Source organism: Rattus norvegicus, chromosome 1 (assembly GCF_036323735.1).
Source record: "Rattus norvegicus strain BN/NHsdMcwi chromosome 1, GRCr8, whole genome shotgun sequence".
NCBI lineage: Eukaryota > Metazoa > Chordata > Mammalia > Rodentia > Muridae > Rattus > Rattus norvegicus.
Window position 1 is genome coordinate 23,188,463 of NC_086019.1, and position 19,456 is coordinate 23,207,918.

The window sequence follows — 19,456 nt, forward strand, 5'->3', positions numbered from 1 at the left end:
GCATGGGCCAGATCCCGTGTTGGCGTGGGCGAGAGGGTCTGTTTGTGTGTTTCCTCAGGACCGGCAAAATCCGTTGTGGGTCCCTGAAAGATTGACCAGGAGGTGCAACAAGAATGAAGATCCTGCTGCTGCTGACACTTCTCGGTGTGACCCAAATGCAGGTCAAAACAGAGCCCTGGTTGGGGATACTATTGGTGTTCCCGAGACTCATGCCGATACGTCATGACCTTTAAGCCCACTCCTCTAATTTGTCTAAACAGTTGTCAAGTTATCTTTTAGGTAATTGGACGGGAGAATTCGATTTCTTAATGGGCCAGCTACGTGTAGCCATCGTGACCGTGAACTCCACACGTGCGGATGCTAGACTGGCTACGGGATTGTCATCTTGGATTGCTGCTGCTATGAATCATCTGAGGGAGTGGGCAGGTATGGGAGTCCTAGCTGGACTCTTGCTGCTGGTCTCCCTAGTGAGCCTGTGGTGTCTCTGTAGAATGAGGTTTGTTCAGAGGCGGCACGCAGCTAAGGTGGTACAGGCATTTGCAGCCATTGAAGCAGGACAGTCCCCTCAAGCCTGGCTTAAGGTCATTCAGAAGACCTAGTTGCACCTCGTTCCTGAGTATGTGTGAGTGACCCTGCCCAGTGATGGGCAACTTCCCTTCTACCTATGGCATGGAACCTTGTGGGCGACGAGGTGTCCTGAGACGGGTTTAATGAAGGGATGATCCTAAGACAAGGGGGGTTGCCACACTCAACGGTGCCTTTGCCTGCTTGATTGATTAAAAAGGGGGGAGGGAACTGTAGGGAGCTGCGACGTGCCATGCCTCAAAGATGGCGCTGCTTTCTGCCTTCCACCCTCCCAACGGTGAGCGCTCCTTGTAGTAAACAAGTCCTTATTTGACTATGCCTGCCTGACCTGCTAGCTTCTGCATAGTGACAGCCTATCTGCATGACCCACGTGGCTTGCTGGGATTGGCCAGCGCTAGCTATTTAAGTGTGGTTCGGGGGCTCCCCGGGTTCAGAAGATTGTATCAAGGTTCCTGAGTAAAACTGCTTGAAGAAGATCTCCTCTGGTCGTGTCTTCCTTGCTGGTCAAGGTTAGGCGAGGCAAAGGACTACACAAAGAATCAACAAAACCAGGAGCTGGTTCTTTGAGAAAGTCAACAAGATAGATAAATCCTTAGTCAGACCAACCAGAGGTCACAGAGAGACTATCCAAATTAACAAAATCAGAAATGAAAAGGGAGACATAACAACATATTCTGAAGAATTAAAAAAAATCATCAGATTCTACTACAAAAGCCTATATTCAACAAAACTGCAAATTCTGGAGGAAATGGACAATTTTCTAGATAGATACCAGGTACCAAAGTTAAATCAGGAACAAATAAACCATCTAAACAACCCCATAACTCCTAAAGAAATAGAAGCAGTTATTAAAAGTCTCCCAACCAAAAAGAGCCCAGGTCCAGATGGGTTCAGTGCAGAATTCTATCAGACCTTCATAGAAGACCTCATTCCAATACTATCCAAACTATTCCATAAAATAGAAACAGAAAGAGCACTACCAAATTCCTTCTATGAAGCCAAGATTACTATTATACTGAAACCACACATAGGCCCAACAAAGAAAGAGAACTTCAGACCAACTTCCCTTATAAATATTGATGCAAAAATACTCAATAAAATTTTTGCAAACCAAATCTAAGAACACGATTATCCATGATCAAATAGGCTTTATCCCAGGGATGCAGGCATGATTTAATATATGAAAATCCACCCATGTAATCCACTATATAAACAAACTCAAAGATAAGAACCACATGATCATTTCATTAGATGCTGAGAAAGCATTTGATGAAATTAAACACCCCCTTCATGATAAAAATCCTGGAAATATCAGGAATTCAAAACCTATATCTAAACATAGTAAAAGCAATATACAACAAACCAGTAGCTAACATCAAACTAAATGGAGAGAAACTTGAAGCAATCCCACTAAAATCAGGGACCAGACAAAGCTGCCCACCTCTCTCCCTACTTGCTCAATATAGTACTTAAAGTCCTAGCCAGAGCAATCAGACAGTGAAAGGAGGTCAAAGGGATACAAATTGGAAGGGAATAAATCAAAATATCACTATTTGCAGATGATATGATAGTGTACTTAGGTGACACCAAAATTTCCACCAGAGAAATAGTTAACCTGATAAACAACTTCAGCAAAGTGTCTTGGTATAAAATTAACTCAAACAAATCAGTAGCCTTCCTCTACTCAAAGAATAAACAGGCTGAGAAAGAAATTAGGGGGATGGCACCCTTCACCATAGTCCCAAATACTATAAAATATCTTGGTGTGTCTTTAACAAAGCAAGTGAAAGATCTATATGACAATAATTTCAAGTCTCTGAATAAAGAAATTGAGGATGGTCTCAGAAGATGGAAAGATCTTCCATGCTCGTGGATTGGCAGGATTAATATAGTAAAGATGGCCATTTTGCCAAAAGCAATCTACAGGTTCAATACAGTCCCCATCAAAATTCCTACTCAATTCTTTATAGAGATAGAAAGAGCAATTTGCAAATTCATTTGGAATAATGATAAGCCCAGAATAGCGAAAGCTATACTCAACAATAAAAAATTTCTGGGGGGATCACCATCCCTGAGTTCAAGCAGTATTACAAAGCAATAGTCATAAAAACTGTAAGGTATTGATACAGAGACAGGAAGATAGATCAGTGGAACAGAATTGAATACCAACAAATGAACACACACACCCATAGTCACTTGATCTTTGACAAAGGAGCCAAAACCATCCAATGGAAGAAAGAGAGCATTTTCAACAAATGGTGCTGGTTCAACTGGATGTCAGCATGTAGAAGAATGCAAACTGATCCATTCTTATCACCATGTACAGAGCTTAAGTCCAAGTGGATCAAGGACCTCCACATCAAAGCAGATAGACTCAAACTAGTAGAAGAAAAACTGGGGAAGAGTCTCAAACTCATGGGCACTGGGGAAAATTTCCTAAACAAAACACCAATGGCTCATGCTCTAAGATCAAAAATCGACAAATGGGACCTCATAAAACTACAAAGATTTTGTAAAGCAAAAGACACTGTTATTAGGGCTAAATGGCAACCAACAGATTGGGAAAAGAGCTTTACCAATCCCACATCTAATAGAGCGATAACATCCAAAATATACAAAGAACTCAAGAAGTTAGACTCCAGAGAGCCAAATAATCCTATTAAAACACGAAGTACAGAGCTAAATGAAACATTGTCAGCTGAAGATTATCGAATGGTCAAAAAGCACCTAAAGTAATATTTACATCTTTAGTCATAAAGGAAATGCAAATCAAAACAACCCTGAGATTCCACCTCACACCAGTCAGAATGGCTAAGATAAAAACTCAGGTGACAGCAGATGCTGGTGATGATGTAGAGAAAGAGGAACACTCCTCCATTGTTGATGGGATTGCAAATTGGTGCAACCACTCTGGAAATCGGTCTGGAGCTTCCTCAGAAAATTGGACATAGTACTGCCTGAGGACCCTGCTATACCTCTCTTGAGCATTTACCCTAAAGATGCCCCAAGACCTGAGCACATTATTAATTTGGCTTTTCCCTATACCTTTGAAAACGTCTAAACATCTTTACAAGTTTACAAAGGGATCAGCTAATTTTTAAATCTCAGTGACAAAAGATTGATCACCTTTAAATATTTAATTGAAACATATACTAATTGGCAATGTTATAGGACTGTGGTGATTACTCACGTGATGAACCACAAAAAATATGGTTCTGACCTTAAGAACATGTTATTAAGTGACCAAATCAGGTCCAGAGTTAACAGAGGACTTTTCTTCATAGTCCCCCTTCCCTGACCAAGACATTGCCCCTGAGGGTCTCGGTGTTTTATTTATAATGTAGAAGAAACACATTGCAAAGTGATTTAAAGACTATTATGTATATAAATTTGAGACTTAAAAGGTTTGACCAAGATCAACAATTAGAACTGTAGAATGGCAGGAGGGGGTTCTTAGCCACAGAAAACAGGCAAGAGCACAAAATGCAGTGGAAATTGGTTAGATCCAAGCTCACCTAAATCTGTTGTATCTAGAAGTTAACATTATATTTATTGAAGAACCCAGAAGCTGGATGTCTGTGGTGGACCACAGCTGAAGCATGGTTCGTGACTTTACAGGAGCAGACCTGAGCACTCAAGCTCCTCTGTGAGGTCGTCCTCTCAATCGCTTTACAATGCTAAACTAAACTCAGAATCTACTCAGAAAACAGGTTGGTGGTTGAAGAATTCTGCTTCAAGATTTTGCCAGTGACAATGAGTTTGATGGCGTTTCGAAACCAAGGATAAAAGAAAGCATATATCAAAGGGTTCATGGCTGAGTTATAGTAAACTATCCAAACTAGGATTTCATACACATAAGAGGGCGTGATGAACCCCAGGAAGGCGTCAATGATGGAGTCAATGAGGTATGGCAGCCATGAAAGGAGGAAGGCAGCCACTGCAATGCCCAGGGTTTTGGCTGCTTTCCTCTCCCTCTTGGCCACCCTGTCCTTGTAGCTGTCAGATGCCCTGGTGGTCTGCTTGCTCATCTTCTCCATGTTCTGAGCCTGCTGCTTTGCAATGAGGAAAATCTTAGAGTAGACAGTCATCATCACAAGCGTGGGAACAAGAAATAATAGGAAATTAATAAGGACACAGCTTTGATTCATTGGGATTTGACATCCACCCACACAGCTGAGGGCACTCACTAGATCCTTCAGCCCAGCTTCACTTGCTCCTGTGTAAATGAGGGAAAAGCCATAGATGATGGACAGGAACCAGGAGAAGGTGATGCACTTGCCAGAAACAGATGCAGTGAACCTGATGGGGTAGATCAGGGGGTCACTGACTGCAATATATCTATCAACAGAGATGAAGCACAAGTGTAAGAGAGAAGAACAACAAAATGACATATCAAAAGAGGTGTGTAGTTTACAGTAACTGTCCCCAAAGTACCAGCAGCCCTCCACAGACCTCACCATGCTGAAAGGCATCACAGTCAGACCCACCAACAAGTCAGCACAGGCCAGGGAGGCCACCAGAAAGTTGGCAGGCGAGTGCAGCTGCCTGAAATGAAGAATTGATGTCATCACCAGGAGGTTTCCACACACAGCCAGCACAGCCCCAAAGCCAAAGACTGCATAGAGGATGAGGCGAGGGCCTGGGGAGTATGGGCTCCTGACACAGGATCTGTTCAGGTTCTCATAGCACAGCTGGGGAGACAAGGCTGAGAGCAGATCTCTGCTCAGGATGCTGTCCTGATCCCAGGGAAAACTCTCATCATCTGTAGCCATGTATGCCACTCCAAAATCCTCAGAAAAATTACAGGATATAATTGCTAGTACATTTTCATTTCCTTGATGATTTATTTCCTAATCTACAGGTTCTTTTAAATCTATTTTAATATTTTTAGGCCTCATCTATTTCTTCACATCCCAAAAGCTCCAGCGTGTTCTCAGATGCACACGTAAGTCTGACCTGGTATTAACATTTTCAGCCTTATTTAACCAGTCTTCATCAATACCCCAAGCACTCCTAGCCTCCAGGAAAAGTGCTCTAATGATGCAAGTACAGTGGGTCCCTAGGAATGAGTCTCCGTGGTATAAGGTGAGAAAAATGCTTGTCAGTTGGCATGTTGTTTATGACACAACCAAATTTTCCCCTGCCAATTTGCTAGGGACAGAGACCTTGTGGTGTAATGTAATTAGATGTGCTTCCTGCCCCAATAGAACTTTACCAAGAATTTAATATTTGTTCATAGAGTTTGACCTTTATCCTTTGTTAGAAATGTTATCTATGACATTCCTATTCAAAGTGATCAAGATTCCTGCATAAAAGTTTTCTTTTCTCAAGCACTTGTCTGTGTTAGAGACAAGATCTTGAGTCATGTCAACACCTTCCTTACTCCAGTTTCAGCTGTCATGTTTTTGGTTTGGAACATTGAGGGTGTTGACAGCCAGAATATACTCATGGAATGTAGCACAGGGGCTCTGCAAACAAGCAGGACTGTCTTCTTGGGCTTTGTGTGGTTTAAGAGAATCCCAGGGTGAAGTGCAATTTCTATATGTCACCATTTCAAACATTTATTAAACTTCTTAGTCTCCATTTCTGTGACAATTATCCCTAAACCTACATTTATAATTTGTAATAATAATATTCTGTCTATGAAATCAATATTTTCTTCTCATATTTCATATGTAAAGGAATTAATTATAATTTTATGAAGAATATCGGTAGGAATTTAGTGGTTTTAATCAGCACTATACTCCAATGTTATTTCTTCAATAATCTATTCTATTTCAGTGTTTTATTCTACATTGTAGATTTTTTTACTATGAATATTGTAGAAATATAGTTGTTTATAGGAAATAAAGTTTACATAGCTCTACATTGTGACATAGAAGAGATAAGAATTCAGATATAAGGGGATAAAGCCATTTTGTGTCTGCAGTAGACCCGATGTAGAGTAAAGTGACACAAGAGTCACATTCCACTGTTCAGGACTCACTGTACAAATGGACAGTGAGCAGAAGAATTTGATGGTTAAAGTCCTTATTCCTTTTATGAATAATTTAAATACTCCATAGCATATTCTCACATAGATACTTGAGCTATCTCATTTGTTTGTTGAACAGAAATGGTAACTGCTGTGATGTTTTGAATACATGTAAAGTTTTACATTTTCACATGATTAACAAAATTACAGACATTGTAGTAATAATGTTCAACAATATATCATAACTAAAATCTTGAGTTTATTTTTACACTCTATATTCTAAAACCAGAAGAGGAAGAAATGGGCAGCAACCCACCAGAATCTATGATGTTCTGATGGTGGAGCCTGGACCAGAGAGCCCGTGAGTTCTGGACTATGTGGCAGCCTGAGAACTATGGAGAAAAGAGTCAAATCACACATGGAAAGAAAGCCTGCATTTTTTTTAATAACTGATGTAGAATCTCTACATTTTGAGTCAATGTCCACTACCTTATATCATACTAAACTGATAGTATTTGCTTGCATTAGTCCTAAATTCTTACTGAAATTCCCTAAAGAATACTCATAATAGATAACTAATAGTAGTATTCAAATTCATAAGAAATGCAGAATAGCACATACACATATACTACCATGCACACACACATACATATGTATATATACATACATATACATCTACATACACATATGTATACATACAAGAATACATATATATGTAAACACACAAGTCTACCAACAAATATGTACATATTTATTTACAAATGCATATCTTGTATGTATACATACAAGAATATATGCATACATTTTCTCACGGAAACACACACACATATACATATAAACATGTATGTACTGCACACATACATATATATAAGAACAAAAACATACATGTGTATGTACAAATATACCCATACATTATATACACACATATATACCTACCTGCATATATATATGCATACAAGTATATATATGTATTTGTACACATAAAAATATACATATACATAATTTTTTATTTTATTAATAAAAATCATTTTCCTTAAAATAATCTTGTGAAATGTACATACTCAAAAGTTAGACAGAACAATTAGTCATCGTTGACTGGGCCTTGCTCTCTTTGTGATGGTAGGAATGTTTGACAGCAGCCTTCCTCCTGCAGTCTCTGACATCAGTGTGTTGCAGGCTCACATCTTATTGTGATGACATTAGGCCTGAACTGTGACCTCGTCTAAACTAAGCACACAGACCAGAACAATCCTACGTGACTTACCAAGGTGTGGTGAGAGTCAATGTGACATTAACTAATTCCAGAACACAGAGTAAACACTCGACAGGATGACATCCAATCTTCTGAATGCTTAACCTTCCCTCCTTCATGTGCTTCCAGTGCCTGAGTTCCTGTGTTTGCTACTGGGTGGGTCTGTTAACAGACACTGAAATAGGGCTCCTGTAAGAAATCAGCACAAGCAGTGGGATTGTTAGAGAATAATGATCACTAACATGTTCATATTTATACTCAGTCTACAGTTGTCGCGTCTGTTTCCGACCCGCAGAAAAGAGCGACGACAGCGTTCTTCTTCTTCTTCTTTTTTTTTTTTTTTTTTGTTCTTTTTTTCGGAGCTGGGGACCGAACCCAGGACCTTGCGCTTCCTAGGTAAGCGCTCTACCACTGAGCTAAATCCCCAGCCCCGACAGCGTTCTTCTTAAAGCGGTTTATTCAGGAACCTTTCTTCCGGCATGCAAGCAGCAATCTTTCTTTTCTTCTCTCTTCCTCCCAGCCCCCGAGCACACTCCCTTATATCCTCCCTCAACTCCGCCTCCTCAGTCCAGACTTCGTAATCTCAGTTCATAGGCCCACGTCACATGGCCTGATCTTGCGTCATGGTGCGCCTGCGCATCTTTCACAATGGACGTGGCTACTTTCAGGTGTGTGAGGAAGTCAGGTGCTAGTCATGAGACTTAGCTGAAGTCCCGGGCGCCATCTTGGGACTGCCGCCACACCTGCTCCCAACATACAGTGAATAGAAAATATTCAGGAATGTCTATTGATCAAGGAAGGAATATGACAGATGTGGTTCACAGGTGTCTTCGTCAGGATTGCTATTCCTGTGTGCTTGTGGCACAGATGTCCTTGTATTCACGGATAAAGACTAGGAGAAACAGGAAAGTTGAACATGCGGGGGAACCTCCTCCATGAAGGAGACAAAACAAAATACTGCATTCCACCCAGAGAGCTGAGAGTGAACGTTTTTCATGCTATGGTGTCATTCTGCTATCAGTAGAGGCAGACCTCCCCCAAGTCACTCAGGATGTTTATCCTAGAGTCTTCCTCACTGTACTATTATCTGTAGCTCCCAGGTAATAGAACCCACCCTTAAGGGAGATGTCACATGTGCTGTCTCAATCAGAGTCCACAGTAGATTCTAGATTCTGTATAGTGAGAGAAGACCCCTTCATGGTCCGTGTACTTGGCAAAGGAGTTTCTATGTAGTACCACCTTAAGGTTTATTGTGCAACTAGAACAGAAATGATTGTTGCCTAGAAACCTTTATCCACATTCTATTGTGTTTAAATATACTGACAATGAATGCCCTGGCATCTGACTGCCATGGTTGTTCCAGGTTGACTAAGTAGTCAGAACATAGTTTTCATTCTCAGTTCTTGCAGGATCTTTTCCCTGCCTGCTGTGACACCTGCAGGGACCTCCTCAGCTGTAATAAAACAGTAGAACCAAGGCAACATTTGGAGTAAATAGTTTATTTCAGCAAACACTTCCAGGAAACCACACTTTACCAAGGGAGCTTAGGCAGGAACTCACACAGGCCAGGGACTGGAACCTGGAGCTGATTCAGTGCCCAAGGAGGGGTGCTAAGTACTGTCTGGCTCAACATGGCTTGCTCAGTATGCCTTCTCTTACAAGCCAGGATCCTAGCCTACGGGTAGAATCACCCACACTGGGCTGGGCCTTCCCTCATAAATTATTAATTAGTAACATTCCTTATATCCATATTATCTGGAGGCATTTTCTCAAATGAGGTTTTCTCCTGACACGTAACTCACTTTGGTCACATTGATATAAAACTAGACAGCACAAAGGCTACTTGTAAAGGAATTTCTGCTTTGTTCATGTTGAATGAAACAATAGAGTTTCTTTGAATGCAGAAGATTACAGTGAGCACCAGCTACTCTAAAGCTTTTCTTTATCAACACTGTCACTCAAGTGAAGAAGGGTCACAGTTCCATGTATGCAGGATAAGACACTCGCATCTGAACAGCTGAGGCCAAAATAAACTGAGGGCATTTAAGATCCAAGCTGAAGAGCCATGAGCAGAGCTTAGTAAGGAGTTGTAGGAGCCTTGGGTCCCCCGTCCATCTCACAAGGACTCACTTCCTCAATTGTAAGAAATGGGAAAGAAGCTATGTGTTGTAGTTCAAGCCTGTCAGCAACATTCAGAAACCTGAGGCAGGGGAATTGCCCTCAGTTGCAAACCAATATAGGTTAGTCTGAACTGCAGAGAAAGACTCTGTCTCAAATATGAATCAGACATAGAATTACAAATAAGGGAAGGATTTGCCAGCTTAAAAACATCTGGAAAAAAAGAGATTATACATTAATAATGAACAGTCTTAGTGTTTGACCATGTGAAATTATAAAATAATATCAAGAGTATTTCTTATGTATTGATAATTTGTCAAGTATCCAAGGCTCAGAGTTTTTCTGTACTTTTCTCCTCTGTTCATTCACCAAGTGCTTGCAGCGTTTGTAGAGACCAGAATCATGCCAGGATTAGAGTTATCTACAGTTGTGTGCAGCCATGGAATTCTGGCAATTGAATTCTGGTCCCCAGGAAGAGCAGCCAGTGCTCTTAACTGCAGAGATGTTTCTGCTACCCTAAGGTTTGGAATGTTATAATGTGTTGGGCCCTACCTTGGTGTTTCCCTTCCCCTCGTTAGCCTTTTAGTCTGCTATAGCAAGAAATTGTTTAGACCCTTGGCAGGTGCTCTCGGCCCTGATTTGAGCCTGGAACTTTCCATGGCACCCTTCTCCCTCGCTGAGCCTTTCAGCTTGTTGTTATTAAGAAATTGTTTATGTCCCTGATTTGGGCCCAAGACTTTCCACAACACTGATTTTTCCTGTTCTCCTGTTTCCTTGGTTGGGGATTTTTACCTGTTTGTTGTTTTTCCATGACTTTTGCCTCTGGTGTATAAGGAGATCTCAGTAAAGCCTGGATAGCATTCTTTTAACACGGATGACCCGAGTGTGTGTTTCATCTGAAATCACCCAGGCCTATATCCAGTTCTCAGTGTCATGATGACACTGCATCGTCAAATGAAGGTCCCACTGAGATTGGGAACAAGAAGACAACCTGACTAGATCTTCCCAGGAGTCGGCCGGTGAAGAAGGAGGGACGCATTGGGGAAAATAGGTCAGGAAAGGCCCCAGTAAGCAGGATACAGAAGGACCGTGGGAATTGAAAGCACGTGAAAAGAAAAATAAAGATGTTGGCTAGTGGTGAGTAAACCTTATAAAAAGGGACAAGGTAATAATGATAAAATGTTTTTGTGTATGTGTTCTTTTAGAGTTATACTAAAATCTAGAGAAGCGAAGTCAATTCTCATTGATGCTTTTAGTCTTTGTCCCTGACCAGAGCAGTTTATACCCTAGACAAGAGATAGAATGTGTTTCAGAAAAACAGTCCTCCTGGACTCTCCACAGATGTTTTGGCAAAAGAAGGAAAATGAACTTAAGCTTTTTAAGAGGTCTCCTAGGGACAGAAGGAAGGCAGGAGATGTCCTGCCTCCTTGCTGGCTCCCATTGGAGAAGTGCTTATTTCTGGTTCTGGGTCCTTTAGGTAGGATATCTGGGTCCCTTTGGTGGAACACCATCTAGTTCTTTCCCTCTATGCCTATTTGCTGTCATTGGTGCACCAAGCTGTCCATGTATGTCAGTTTATGTCTGGGTTTTGCTTCTCATTGCTTGAATGTTTTGTGTTTCATGTTTAAAAGAAAAAATGGTTAAAGCTTTAAATGCTAGTTGTTTCACCCCTTGATTTAGTTTTAACTAATTTCAAGAAAGGAACAAATAAATAAAAAGCAGTTTCAATTGGCCTTTGTATCCCTGCACCTGTAGCTAGGAGCCTAGGTCAGCTGGAGAAGCTCCCCAGGGGCTCAGTGTTTGCATGGGCTGATCTTAAAGGGGCCAGCAGCTTCAAAGTTTTCTATAGTAAGGGAGCTGATGGCTGTTTCTCTTAGCAAAAGCTTTGACTGTGATTATTGGGTTCAACAGGTGACAAGGTGCTTCTCTTAAAACTACAGCTAGAAAAAGTAAAAATGGTGATTGATCTAAATATTAAAGATAATGTGTAGCCACCTCATTTTTTTGTTTCTGATTGGTTTTAAATGTATAATATGCTCTACATGTCTTGGTTATAGGTTACTGGCTTTTAAGTTATTGGGTATGGTTAAAGTTTTGTAACATTAGTAATATAAAGTTGGCTTAAATCTGATAATTCGGATGGAGTCATTTTAGACAACATGTGGCATAAGCCAACCCAGGGAAACAGGTCTAAATTGGGATAATATTTAAATATAATTCTTATCATAGAAACCAAATTTATAAAAGAATTTAAGGCAATGTCTCTTTGTTGAGGTATCAGAGCCTGTGCCATCATTGGTTCATATGCAAGAATTGGCAGTTAAATTTTAAAGCATGAGGACCGGACTTGATGTTTTGGAGAGACTGGGTTTTGGAGAATAGATGGTTTGTGGGAGGTTGAGTTTTGCTTTCCAAAGTTATGGTTGTGCTCTGGTGTTAAAAGGGAAACTTAAAGATTGTGGTTAATGATTCCTAGTGTTACATTGGCTATAGTTCACAGTTCGATCACAGACAGGCTCAGGATTCTAACTCACACATATTTGTAATTAAGAAAAAAATCAAACAGGTAGAGATTGTTACAGGATTTATGAAGGGTTGATGAGGTTATAGAACTTATAAGAGCATTACGGTCTGTTTGCTTACTACAACTGCTATTTCAAGAAATACATGTAGACTTATTATAGATTTAAAAGATTGTTTTTATGCTGTTTCTTTACATCCTGGCTATTGTGAAAGATTTTCATTTAGTGAGCTTGCTTATAATTTTGGAGAGTCCATGAAGTGATGCCATTGTAAAGTTTTGCCTCAAGGAATCACTTTTGGCCCTACATAATGTAAAATTTTTTTGTCGCTGCTTCAATACAAGAAGTTAAGACTTTGAATCTTTCAGTGTATATTATTCATTATATAGACATTTCAATTTTACTACAAGTCTTTACTCTTACAATGTTCTTTAAATTTGGGGGAGTTGTTGCTGCTTCAGAAAAAATTCAATATTCCTTTTCAATATTTGAGACATCGGTTATATCCTAGACAAACTGTGGCACAGAAAATTCAAGATAGCCTACTTTAAATTATTTTTAAAAGCTTCTAAGATTTGTTAATTGGCTAAGACCTCACCTTAGTTGACTACAGGAGGACTTAAGTCTTTGTTTGATATTCCCAAGGGAGAGGCAAATTCTATTTCCCTAAACAATTAACTGAGGAGTGACTGAATAGCTTTACAGAAAGTAAAGAGAGCTAGGTTTACAGAATTGCAAGATTGAGTCATGGAAGTATTTTAGAAAAAGAACCAGATAAAACATATCTTATTCCAAACAGCAATCAAATTGGTTTTCTAATGAGAAGGCAACATACGTAATTGATCACATTTTTCTCTTGACTTTCGCCCTGCTTCAACACAGATTATTGAATTACATGCCGTAGCCACTGTTGTTAAAAAAAAAAAGTTCTAGCTTTCAATATGTATACTGATAGCCAATGTGAAGCTTATGGTCTGCAATTGATTAAAATCTTTCCTGTTTTAGATACTATTAACCCTTGAATTTTACAACTATTTATGCTAATACAACTGATTTAAGAGAAGTGTACTGTTCCTTTATAGGCCATTTAAGAACTCAGACTGGATTGCCTGGACCCCTTAGTGAGGGTAAAGTCACAATAGATTTATATACCAGGCATATTTTGGGTCTTGCATAGGAACAATTAGACAATCTCATTCTTTATATCATCAAAATAGTAATAGCTAGAGATAATAATCTGGTATTTCTAGATTTATTTGTGACTATTGGCACTTTTTCAGACTTTCTGGTTGAACTGCTTTAACAGGAGAAGCAACTAAAAGTGTAATTAATCATTATGTACTTTACAAGGAGTGGGAACAGCTACAGCTCCTCAAAAAAGTAGTAAAATAATACTTAAATGGAAAGATGAGGAAGGACATATGGGATATTTTCAACCCTTTATCATTGATAATATTCCTGTTAATCTATGGGAACGGGATGTTCTTTATGATATGGGAGCTGTCTTGACTATGCTACATGCTCATAGAATGATTATTTTACCTTATGATCAAGAATAGGTAAGTAGTTTGATTAGAACTTTTGATGATTGGTCCATTTTTTTCATGTTCCACTACTAGTCAATTTGATAACCATTATCCTGAAAATAAAATTTGTCAGTTTTTTAAGTTACATCCTATGATCTTTCCCTCTATAGTAAAAAAAATTAGCCTTTAAGTAAGACTAGATTAGTTTTCATTGATGGTTCTTTTAAGGGATACACTGTGGTCCTTTCAGAGGGCAAGGTGGAGAAAATGCTTGATTGCACCTCGGCAAAGTTGGGTTAATTAAAGGCCCTTCTTTTGGTGCTATCTTTGTTTCCCGAAGAGCCCTGCAATATTTATACAGATAGTGTTTATGTATCTAATATTACTGTACCTTTGGAAACTGCTGTATATGTTGCTCCTGTGTTCTCCATTTGCTTTTGTCTTTTGCAAGTAAGCTACTGTGGTAATGCAGAGAGCCTATTCATGTAGGGCATATCAGAGGTCATTGCCTGGCCCCCTTGGCAGAAGGCAATGCTGCTGCTGATTTTTATACTAGGCCACAATTTGTAGCTATAGTTCTTGATTCTTATAATTTGGCCCTTCAATTACATAGAAAATTTCATATTAACTCACAATCTTTAAGACATAGTACAGGATGCACCAAGGAGCAAGCTGTTCAGATAGTTACTCAATGTCTCTCGTGTGCTCTGTAAATTCCATCACCCAGTTTGGGCATTAATCCTAGAGGATTGATGCCAAATGATATTTGGCAGATGAATGATACACATGTACCTTCTTTTGGGAAATTGAAATATGTTCATGTGTCCATAGATACCTACTCATGATTGATCTTTGCTTCTGCTCATAGTGGAGAAAAGATCAAAGATGTGAAAAGCCATTGTTTACAAGCCTTTACCTTTATGAATGTGCCTAGGCAAATAAAAACTGATAATGGACCATCATATACCAGCAAAACATTTCAACTGTTTTGTGCTTATTTTGATATTCTTCATAAAACAGGTTTCCCTTACAATTCTCAAGTTTGAGCAATCGTAGAGCGAACCCATTTGTCCATAAAAACCAACTTGAAAGAATAAAAGAGGGAGGGTATACAGCCCCTCCTACTAAATTATCAAATATTCTTTATATCTTAAATTTTTTAATTGTGGATAAGGCTGGTCTCTCAGCAGCCAACAGGCACTGGAGGAAGGACAGAGCACAGAATGGTTTGGTTAAATGGAAAGATCTGGCCTCGGGAGCCTGGAGGAACCTAACCCCATCTTAGTCAGGGTGAGAGGATCTGCTGGCATCTTTCCCAAGGATGCTGAGGCCCCTGTTTGGGTTCCTGAGCACTGTGTGCATCCTGTGGATGACAGTCCACCTGGAGATACACTGAAGCTTCATGAAGAATCCAGCAATCCTGATGCCAGTGGGAACACATAACAAGGCACAGCCTGCCGTCATTACAACAAACCTCACAACAGGTAAAGCAGCAGCTTGCATAAAGCTAAAATGAATAATTCTTAACCTTCCTTTTCATCTTAAAGGATAGTCTATGTTTTGTTAAGATTTCTATAAAGCCTCATTAAATGGCTCCTCCTTTTTAAATTCAGGCTTACTTTTTTCCTTTTTGGTTTGGAATGGGACTTGAGGCAGTGTCAAGGGAGGAGATGCTCAATTGTTCTTCCAGGTCCTGTCTACTGATCAGTTGTGGGGAACAGGAAGATTTTGCATTGATCGAGTTACTGGTGTGATCCCCATGCCTTTGGATGAAGACTGATTCCCAGTGGTACTCTAGAGTCATAAAAGAGACTTTGGCATTGCTGCGACAGTCATTGCTGCCATTGCCATAGCCATATCTCAATTGGCAGCTGTCACCGGGACTGTGGATACATTGTCTGGAGAAGTTGCCATGGCGTTGACTGTGCATAATAGCCTTAATATTCAGATTCAGTTGGTCATTCTTAATCTCAACCAACAAACAGCTCTCCTGCAGGAACAATTGGACTTTCTCTGCAAAACCCATGTTATATATTGTTCTACCTTTTATCATTCTGAGTGTGTAACCCCTGTTAGTGTCCTTAATAGCAGCAAGACTGTTGGGGATGAATGCTTATCTTGATTGCTCGCTCTTAGCAGCTGCCCTTGGGCTGTTTCAAGTACCAACAGACCCAATCTCAGGCTGATACCAAACAGGTTTGGTTTTCATTGGCCAGGAATAATTCATCGGCCCAAATTAGGCTCAGTTTGTATGACAAGTAGTTAGCCAAAGATGGGCAACCTTCTGGGACCATACTCGCCTAAGACAGAAACCCTGAGGACTGGCAGTGTTTTCAGAGACGGGAAAGAGTTTTGGAGCCCCAAATTAATCCTAAAACACTCGCTACTTAAAATAAATAAATAAATAAAAGAGAGGGAATTGTTGGGCCCTACCTTGGTGTTTCCCTTACCCCTCGCTGAGCCTTTTAGCCTGCTATAGCAGAAAGTTGTTTACACCCTTGGCAGCTGCTCTTGGCCCCGATTTGGGACCGGGAGTTTCCAAAACACTGATTTTTCCTGTTCTCCTGTTTCCTTGGATGGGGATTTTCACCTCCTTTGTTGTTTGTCCATGGCTTTTGCCTCTGGTATATAAGGAGATCTCAGTAAAGCCTGGATGGCATTCTTTTAACATCAATGACCCGAGTGCGTGTTTCTTAAATCTCACAGGCCTATGCCCAGTTCTCAGTGTCATGACAAGGCACAATTTTTGAATAGAATATGATTTTTTTCTATTCATCGACTGTATACTACAGTCACATTTACTATTAAGCAAGGAATCTCAAAAACGTCCTGCTGGCTTTAAATTGTACAAGGAATTCAGACATTTAGGGGGTGAGGATGAAAGACATCTATGGATCCTAATGAAATTAACTTTTCAGATTTTCAAATTAACCTATTCCAGCCTTTATCATCACATTTTCTTCTGAACACCTTATTAACTTTGCCTTTGTGCATACATTTGAAAGCTTCTATACTCCTCTAAGAGCATAAAAAATAACTGAGGGATCAGCAAATTTATAAATCATAGTGAATAAAAATGATCATTGTTAAATCCTTGATTTAAACATACTACAACAACTTGTAAAGCTTTAGGACTGTGAGCCCTCCTTTGTGTGTTTGCTCTTTAGAAAGCAGGTCACTGAATAAGTGTTAGTAGATGTGACACTGTTTTTATTTTCCTCTGTAAACACCTGAGTACATGTTAATTAATACACTTTAAATGAATAAAGCTGGCCTCAGTTACTGAACCTACATATCCACCCCCTTCACTGAGCAAGAGAAAACTTCTAAGCATCGAACCCTTCTGCAACACAGTCCCCCCAACCAAACACACACGTAAACACACACACACACAAACACTCACACACACAAACACTCACACAAACACACACACAAACACTCACACAAACACACACACATGGAAAGAAACAGTACATACAGGAAGACAGTGAAGAGTCCGTAAGAATAGGGATAAAGTAGCAGATCTGCAGCTGCTCACAGTTTATAGCATCTGGTGAGAGGACAGGAAAGGACTCAGTTACACTTAAGGTGCTGGCAAATGGAACTCTGACCATGCACCAAAGAGTATATTGCCAACACAAATTTTACTTGGTGTACTTTTTCTTTGATATTCATTTACTTATTTATTTTTGGTTGGGGAAAGATAAAAACAGCTGGGAGAACCTAGGAGCAATGGAAACCAAGGGTGATCAGGTTACATTGCATAGAATTATGTCCCAAAGAATTCATAAAAAATATTATGATAGAATAAAAACAAAAATATTACTAGGAGCTTTAAACATTATATATTAAAATTTGAGGAGAAAAGTTTAACAAAGCCAACAATTAGGATCTGAGACGGGCAAAAAGGGACTAGTAACCAGGGACATATAGAAGCTATGTGACACTATCTGGCACAAACATCAGAAGGAAAGAATTAGATCTGGTTCCACTTACTGCATCACAAATAAAAATTAATTACACATTTTTAAAAGAAGAGAAAAGCTGGAGTTATATGTTTGGGCCTGTGCTGAATCATAATTCATCACATTATAAGATCAGATATGGACACAAAATCTCTCCAACAATGTTCTGCTGTGAAACTTTCCAATCCCTAACTAAACCAAGAAACTACTCAGGGAACAAATTGATGGTTGAGGAATTCTCTTTCAAGATTTTGCCAGTGACAATGAGTTTGATGGCTTTTCGAAACCAAGGATAGAAGAAAGCATAAATCAAAGGGTTCATGGCCGAGTTATAGTAAGCTATCCAAGCTAGGATTTCATACACATACGTGGGCGTAATGAAACCCAGGAAGGCATCAATGATGGAATCAACGAAGTATGGCAGCCATGAAAGGAGGAAGGCAGCCACTGCAATGCCCAAGGTTTTGGCTGCTTTCCTCTCCCTCTTGGCCACCCTGTCCTTGTAGCTGTCAGATGCCCTGGCAGTCTGCTTGCTCATCTTCTCCATGTTCTGAGCCTGCTGCTTTGCAATGAGGAAGATCTTAGAGTAGACAGTCATCATCACAAGGGCAGGGACAAGAAATAATAGGAAATTGATGAAGACCCAGCTTTGATTCACTGCAACTTGACAGCCGCCCACACAAGTAAGGGCACTCACTAGATCCTCCAGCCCAGCTTCACTTGCTCCTGTGTAAATGAGGGAAAAGCCATAGATGATGGACAGGAGCCAGGAGAAGGTGATGTACTTGCCAGAAACAGATGCAGTGAACCTGGTGGGGTAAATCAGGGGGTCACTGACTGCAATATGTCTATCAACAGAGATGAAGCACAAGTGTAAGAGAGAAGAACTACAGAAAGAAATATCAAAACAACTGTGTAATTTACAGTAACTGTCCCCAAAGTACCAGCAGCCCTCCACAGACCTCACCATGCTGAAAGGCATCACAGTCAGACCCACCAACAAGTCAGCACAGGCCAGGGAGGCCACCAGAAAGTTGGCAGGAGAGTGCAGCTGCCTGAAATGAAGAATTGATGTCATCACCAGGAGGTTTCCACACACAGCCAGCACAGCCCCAAAGCCAAAGACTGCATAGAGGATGAGGCGAGAGCCTGGGGAGTATGGGCTCCTGACACAGGATCTGTTCAGGTTCTCATAGCACAGCTGGGGAGACAAGGCTGAGAGCAGATCTCTGCTCAGGATGCTTTCCTGAGTCCAGGGAAAACTGCCATCATCTGTAGCCATGTGTGCTACTCCAAAGTCCTCAGAAAAATTGCAGGATGTAATTGCTAGTTAGTTTTTATTTTCTGAAAGAGTTCCTTCCTGATCCACAGTAAACCTTCCTAATGACGTGAAAGCTCTGTACGTCTATTTCAGTTCTTTATCCTTCATCTATTTCTTCACATCTCAAAGCACCAATGTTTTCTGTGATGCACATTTAAATCTGACCTGCTATCAGCATTTTCAGCCCTATTTA

At 40.2% G+C, this 19,456-nt stretch overlaps 2 protein-coding genes across 2 annotated transcripts; both read right to left on the reverse strand.

The window, feature by feature from the left end:
- Window positions 1-4,280: 4,280 nt before the first annotated feature.
- On the reverse strand, window positions 4,281-5,357 carry Taar7h (trace amine-associated receptor 7h). Its single transcript, NM_175587.1, has one exon. The coding sequence runs from the start codon at window positions 5,355-5,357 to the stop codon at window positions 4,281-4,283; it is 1,077 nt and encodes a 358-aa protein (NP_783177.1).
- Window positions 5,358-18,147: 12,790 nt separating this feature from the next.
- Window positions 18,148-19,224, reverse strand: Taar7g (trace amine-associated receptor 7g). The gene has a single exon (NM_175588.1). The coding sequence runs from the start codon at window positions 19,222-19,224 to the stop codon at window positions 18,148-18,150; it is 1,077 nt and encodes a 358-aa protein (NP_783178.1).
- Window positions 19,225-19,456: the final 232 nt, after the last annotated feature.